General features: G+C 37.2%; 1 protein-coding gene across 1 annotated transcript; it reads left to right on the top strand.

Moving 5' to 3' along the window:
* On the top strand, positions 1–7,239 carry LOC102577527 (mitochondrial carrier-like protein). The gene is given in 8 exon segments (NM_001288173.1): positions 1–404; positions 1,844–1,892; positions 2,203–2,366; positions 2,487–2,524; positions 5,404–5,516; positions 5,643–5,756; positions 5,876–6,223; positions 6,880–7,239. Coding segments are annotated over 8 exon segments (1,068 nt in total). The 5' UTR covers positions 1–246; the 3' UTR covers positions 6,964–7,239.
* The last annotated feature ends 255 nt before the right edge of the window (positions 7,240–7,494 follow it).

Raw genomic sequence — 7,494 nt, 5'->3', positions numbered from 1 at the left:
CTCTGATTTTGCACGTTCACTTCCCTCCTGCATTTTCATCGATCTCTGTTCATTCCCCCCCCCCGCCGCCGCCGCCACAAACCACCGCGATTCAGTATACTGTCACCGGGAAATTTACATTCCCCCCTTAGCTCGTCCATATTCCGATCGGTCCTCTGGTTTTGAACTGAGTATACATTGACAGAGTGTTCAAAATCTAAGGATTCGTAGAAGGTTGAGCTATAAACTAGGCGATCTCGATCTTATATGGCTTCTGAGGATGTGAAGGCGAGCGAATCAGCGGTGGAGAAAATTGTGAGTCTCGCGGAAGAGGCGAAGTTAGCTAGACAAGAAATCAGGCCTACAAGCCATGCTGTTATCAGTATCTGCAAGTCACTCGTAGCTGGAGGTGTCGCCGGAGGCGTGTAAGTTATACTACATAATTGAATCTTCTCCTTTATGAGACATTGTGAATTAAATACATTTTACAACATTAATTCACCTGATAAATAACATGAGCGAAAATGTGTAAATTTGATGGACTCAACTGAAGGTTGTATACTTCCCCCACCCACCCCACCGTCTGTTTTCCCCCCATTGAAAGTGAAATAAAAAGTTAGATTTCCTTATAATTGAGTCAACTGGAAATAGAGAAGGAGGCAAGTGGTGTTTTCAAAGGTGCCGTTGTTCATATAAATTGAGCTTTTTGTCTAATACCCATGTTGACTTTCCGAAGAATTGCACAAAATATCATCTGTATTTATACTTTTGGTGTAAGATTTGCAAAGCTATAGTATTCCATCAGTGAATGAGGTGTTCATGACTGTTATTCCGTATTCGTTTACTTGATCACATGATTTGATTGTAATGGATTTTTTGTTTCCTTTTATGACGGACATGTGCAAAAGTGCTTTGGGAGATTCCAGCATAAGTTTTTCACTCTGCTTATCTCAAACAAAGACTTTGATGAGATTGTTGTGTATATGTGCTCTTAACTTGGATGACTGAACTGTGTGGTTTATACTTCTGGGAGTGGTGACTGCCAACTCTATCTACACCCCATTGTTCAATAGATAAATCATGGATCTTGTTGTCCCGTATGGATATTAAGAGTAAATTTCTGGATAAATTATTGTTTTGAGTTTGAGAGAGAAGTTAAGGTAATAGTTTGAAACATAAAAAACAAGGGGTTAAGTAATCACGTCAACATCAAGTTTATAATGTTAAGTAATCATCCCTCCATCCATTTGATATGACATCATTTTACAGGTTACAATGTTTAAATAACAGTTGAAAATTAGTTTGATGGAGGTAACATTGCTTTGAAGTGTAAATTGCATAATTTGTTAAATGTGCTTGAATTCTATGAACGTGAAAGTTGTATCAGATACTAGTATTATTTTTGCTATGAGATGAAATATTCTGGGATGTCCAAAATAGAAAGATTGCCATGTGAATTGACACGGAGGTGGTAATAGTGTCTTCTAGTTTGAATTGCATGAAGGAGGTTTTGCATTGAAGAAAATAAGTCAAAGTTCTCGAGACAAACAAAGGTGGAAAGAATTGGATTTCACTTATATTTCTGTATTAATATTCTTTCAACACGCATAAGCTTTCAGAACCTGTGAATCCCATTCTCAGCCTCTTTAGAAAACGCTGACTCTTTCACCAGAAACAGGCATCTCAAGGTTTGAGAGATCTGGCGAGGTTGACTGGTGCATATTATTTAGCAAAATCTTATTTGTGCTGGACCTGATATTTCTGTACATGAGTTCCATGTGATATTATGAATGCTTGAACAAATTCTATTTCCCCTTAATTTTGACTTGATTCCGCACTTACTACTGGTCTCCTTATCCTGCAGGTCACGAACTGCTGTGGCCCCACTGGAACGGCTAAAGATATTGCTCCAGGTGAAGTGTAGTTTCATACCTGCTGTTTCTGTGCTATTTCAACGGTTCCATGTGAAAAATACAAAACTGACTTCAAGCATTTCTTACTTAATTTGAGTGTTGGAGCACCGTAACCCATACTTTAATTTGTAATCAGTGGATCAAATTTTGTTCCTTTTGAAGTTTAGGATAGTAAACTTTATCTCCGACATGCTTTATCTTTGAAGGAGCCTAATCTTTTGTATGAAGCATACATTTATATTGCATTTAAGGGTAGTTCCATCTAGACTAGTTTGCTTCCTACTTTTAACAGGATCTGTCTCAAGTGCAGGTTCAAAATTCACATAGCATAAAATACAATGGGACCATTTCAGGCTTAAAATATATCTGGAGAACTGAGGGGTTCAAAGGACTGTTCAAGGGCAATGGCACCAATTGTGCACGTATCGTCCCAAACTCAGCAGTCAAGTTCTTCAGCTATGAGCAAGCTTCCAAGTATGGTCATATCTGACACTATGCATTTTTTTGCAACTCAGACTTGCTTCTCAATTTCCCTTAAAATCAAATATCTGGTATTTGTTCCCTCTATTGACCTCTTCATTGATATTGAAACAGGGGTATACTATATCTTTACCAGCAACAAACTGGCAATGGTATGTTTATCTTTCTTTTGGGTTATTTAGTTGTCATGTGTTTTTGTTTTTGATTTCACCACTTATCCTCCAATGATTTCCTTGTGGATGAACTATGAAATTTCATATATGAATCCAATCATTGGAAGAAATATCTATAAAACTTTAAGCACAATTCTTTTCCTACTCTGTTTAAAATTTTAAGCAATCTTCATCAGATATGTAGAAAACTTTAAGCACAGTTCTTTTCCTACTATCTCTATAAAACTTAAAGGAGTGTGTTCCTACTGCATGTTACGTTACTACGATTCATTGTGCTGTTGTTTGTGGAGATTAAGTATGAGCTTATATATGTTTTTTTAAGTTCTACCTTTTCCGTTCACGCTACTTCTAGTTCTAGTTCATTTCCTGCTAATGTATTTGGTGCTTAGTCATGTAAAAAAGAAACTCTTATGTTTACAGATGCTATGTTTGATTTAGCAATGGGATATATCTGTACTCTCCTTCTCCTTGTCACTATGTCTGCTTATTATGTTGTCTAGCAATGGCCATGGCTTGGTGGGTGGTAAAGGCTCAATCTGTTCTAGTGCGCAAATGCGAGTTCTAGTTGCGGGCAGCCACTTTGTGCAAAATGAGCCGGAGGTTAAGTTTATACCCAGTTCAACTCTTCCAAACCCTGGATTGAGGGACCAAAGCTGTGGGTAATGGCTATATACTCGCCAATATTTTCTTTTCCTTATAGTGGATGGCCCTTTTGGAAGACACATTTTTTTTTCCGGATTGTCTTTCAGTTATGCTTGTACTGACGCCTTTTCAGGCATTTCAAGTAAGATATAATTATTAAGATCTGTTACCTTTGTCAAAAAAAAAATAATTATTAAGATTAAAAAAAAGAAGAGGAAGTAAATATTGGTTATGCCCGATCGTCCATAAAGATTCTTCCCCTCCACTTTTCTTAAGTGAGCTTATTTCTGTTATAGGATCCTACTATTTCTCGTGCTTCAGCTTACCAGTATAGTTTACCTTTGCAGCAGGCCTTATATTAACGTCTCATTCGACCACTGTATTCAAAAGTAAGAAATTTTTCCCCACAACACTTACGGTCCAAGACTTAGTAATCAAGTCAAAACGTCAGCTGGGTCAACAAAAAGTAAACCTCAAAATTTTCATATTTCAGGGCAAATTTGTATTTAGGTAGAAATTTTACCCCATAACACGTGCTGTCCAAGACATAATCAAATCAAAACATCAGCTGAGGCAGCAAAAATAAACCTGAAAATTTTCATATTTCAGGGCAAATCTGGATTTAGGTTAGTATGTATGCATCCTCATCCTGATCCATCCATAACTTCAGTTGCCAACATAAGTTTTAAAGACAGATAAGAGTTTTTCTCCTTCAAAGCAGGTCACTTTTTCTGCCATATGCTTCTTGTGATCGTCTGATCGCTACTGGATTTTCTAGTAGTGTCAGATGAGATTTATCTGCCGAAGATCTTTTGGAAACAACCTCTCTACCTCCACGACCTCCACGAGGTAGTGGTAAGGTCTTCATATACTCTACCCTCCCAGATCCCCACTTAGTGGGATTTCACTGGGTATGTTGTTGTTGTTGTCAGACGAAATTTATCTACACATAATTTTGGCGTTTAAGTCGTCCTTGGCTAACAGCTTGACTGATTGCCAAAGCTCACAAGACATATTTAAGCCCCATATTTTCAGCATTTGCTTTCTAACTTATTCGGCACCTACCATTAGAGCCGTCAATATGGGCTAGGCCTGTTGGGCCGGCCTGGCTTAACCCGGGATTTAATAGGGCTGGGCTAAAATTTTTGGAGCCCATTTAAAAAAAGGGCTTTTTAGCCCGGCCTGAATAAGCCTGCTGATTTGTGGGGCTTGAGAAATATAGGTAGGGCCGGCCCGTGGGCTAATACAAATTAATTAAAAAATATAATATAATATTAAAATTTAAAATTAAAGAGATCCAAACTCAAAATCTATTTAAAGTTTTTTAGGAAATCACTAAGTATAGAAGTTGCATCCACCATGAAAATGTCCAAACACTTGTTGCTACTCGAAAACTGGTTACATGGTTTTTCTCAAACTGGTAATATATTTTTGTGTACATTTAAATATTATAATTCTCAATTTAGTTATTTTTTAATATTTAACTAATTGAAACCGCATATAAATTGCATATGAAAATGAAGATGTTAAGACAACCTTCCCACAAGTTGATTCAGATATGCTTGATGAAGATGATCATGAAGTGTTAGATACGCCATAGGTTTCATGAAGTGTTAGATACGTCATAAGTTTCATGATTTTTTAAGGAGTTTATTTTTTACATTTTTATGGTTGGAATATTGTCATATTTTTTGTGTTGATAATTTTATTTGTGGATTTGATTAACAAGTAGTAACATTAACACCATGTAATATTGTTTTGTCGATATTTATGATAATATTTTTAAATTATAATTTATAATTTAATTTAATAATTATAAAAAAATATATAACTTTTAAAAAAGTGGGCTGGCCCGGCAAGCCTGTAGCCCACGTACTTGTGGGTTGGGCCGACCGTTTTCTGGCCCACACCAAAAATGGGCTAGCCTGGTCTGACCCGTAAAATGTCAAAGCCTGTATGGGTTTGCCCGGATGGGGTGGGCTAGCCCATATTGACAGCTCTACCTACCATGCTCATTTAATTTGGTAAGCAAAAGAGCATCTGATAAAGCTCTTTTTAATGTGTTAGATTAATGAAGATTGTCTGATGATTTTTCTGGTCTTTTGTGCACATAAGAAGTCATACTATGCTAGTAGCCTGAATATAATGTAAAAGGAACAGAAAGATATTCCCAAGAATTTGTCATCATTTAGACTGTCATCTTCCTTTTTCCACAGAGGATGCTCAGCTCACTCCCTTACTACGTCTTGGAGCTGGAGCTTGTGCTGGCATAATTGCCATGTCTGCAACTTACCCAATGGACATGGTGCGGGGAAGAATTACTGTGCAGGTATTTTATGAGTTCTTAGAAGAAATATTACCTGTTCTGATGTTCTGCATACCGAGGAATGAGTGAATGACTATGGAGCACCGTGCTGCTACACCTTTCTTGAAAATCCTCTTTCCTGCTTTGCAGACAGAGAAGTCTCCTTATCAATACAGAGGAATGGTCCATGCCCTATCCACCATACTCCGTGAGGAAGGTCCACGTGCTTTGTATAAAGGATGGCTTCCTTCTGTCATAGGAGTTGTAAGTTTTCCTTTCCCTAATTTATAAGGAAACGGTTGTTTACTAAATTGGTAATCATGCTCAAACCATCTGGTTCTTCTGATTCTTGTGACAGTTCATAACTTAATTGTTGTTTGCAGATTCCATATGTGGGACTTAACTTTGCAGTTTACGAATCTCTAAAAGAATGGTTGGTCAAAACAAAACCACTTGGTCTAGTTGATGATTCTACTGAGCTTGGTGTTGTTACAAGGCTGGCATGTGGGGCTGTAGCAGGGACTTTGGGGCAAACTGTTGCTTACCCTCTTGACGTTGTACGCAGAAGGATGCAGATGGTGGGTTGGAAAGATGCTGCATCCATCGTTACTGGTGATGGGAGGAGCAAGGCCTCCCTTGAATATTCTGGTATGATTGATACTTTCAGGAAAACTGTGAGGTATGAGGGCTTCAGCGCCTTGTACAAAGGTTTGGTGCCTAATTCAGTGAAGGTTAGTCTTGTCTCCACACCTTGTACCTTTAGGTGTTTTTTAATTGAGACTTGGTTGAAGTTTATTAATTTCTCTTATTGAGGCTCATAGAATTGGCTTCCCTTTTGTGCCAATTTTGTTTAAATAGGAAACTCTTGATCTTGGTTACACATTACCTTTTCATTATATGTTACAGAGTGGATTGCATCCACTTTAACTTATCAAAACCTCTAATTACATTTCCTTAATTGATAGTAAAAGTTAGTTGTTGCCTTGTTGGTCTCCAATATCTGACACTCTCAGTATATTGTCCAAATTTTTAGCTTCATTTTCCCACATAGTCATGCTAAATAGAGCTTGTGTTTCTTCTTGGGACTAAATGGACCGGCCGACGTAATATGTAATGATTTCTGGAGGAGATCTCTGTAGTATCATAGTCTCCATTTGAGTTGTGAAATAGTTGGTCTGTGCACAGTCAAAAGTTCACTTCACAAGCTTTAAGACTCTTTCAATTACTTTTGGCAATATTACTGAACTGCTTGTAAAACACGAAACTGTAAAGTATCTTCTTTATGATGAACTTTTTTTGACTAATAATTGGTTGACTGAGTTACTATGATTAATTCCCTTTTATAGTATATTACTGGATCATTCCTAACTGTTCATCATTTGTTCAGGTCGTCCCTTCAATAGCTATTGCTTTTGTGACATATGAGCAAGTGAAGGACCTATTGGGAGTTGAGATCAGGATATCTGACTGATGAAGACAAGCTCCAATCGTTTTTCCCTGCATATGATAATTTTGCAGACAAGGATAGATAGAGTGATAATAATAACATGGCGGGTTACACCGTCTAAACAGAGAATTTACGCTTTTGTTCTAGCTTGTGACGACAAATTTAGGATTTTCTAGTGTGCTTATAATTTCCTTATGTATCTGTTTATTGCTTATTCAATTGTCAATAAGCAAATTTTACAAGAATAGTGTAATGATGATTGCTGGTTGCCTTTGCTAATCCTGGTCTCCGTTGCACTTGTGGCCTAATTTTTCTGGTGTCTACCAGTTTTCACCTTTTTAGTTGAACAGATTAGGTAAGAAGAAGGGTACTCACTTTCATGATCAGATGTATTCTTTAGTTAGTCATTTCTGTAATGCCATTTTTCGATGTTTCTGTTTAATGTATCGTGAATGTTTTTTATACAATTTTGGTTGCTATGATGTATAGTGTCTTTTGAGATGCTTTATCTGCTGAAGATCTAACATGTTACTACCTTGCAAAGTAGGTGGGTGT

The sequence above is a fragment of the Solanum tuberosum genome, unplaced genomic scaffold, assembly GCF_000226075.1.
Source record: "Solanum tuberosum cultivar DM 1-3 516 R44 unplaced genomic scaffold, SolTub_3.0 scf00010, whole genome shotgun sequence".
Taxonomy (NCBI): Eukaryota; Viridiplantae; Streptophyta; class Magnoliopsida; order Solanales; family Solanaceae; genus Solanum; species Solanum tuberosum.
Note: the sequence above shows the minus strand (reverse complement) of the source record. Positions and strands in the feature narration are given on the sequence as shown.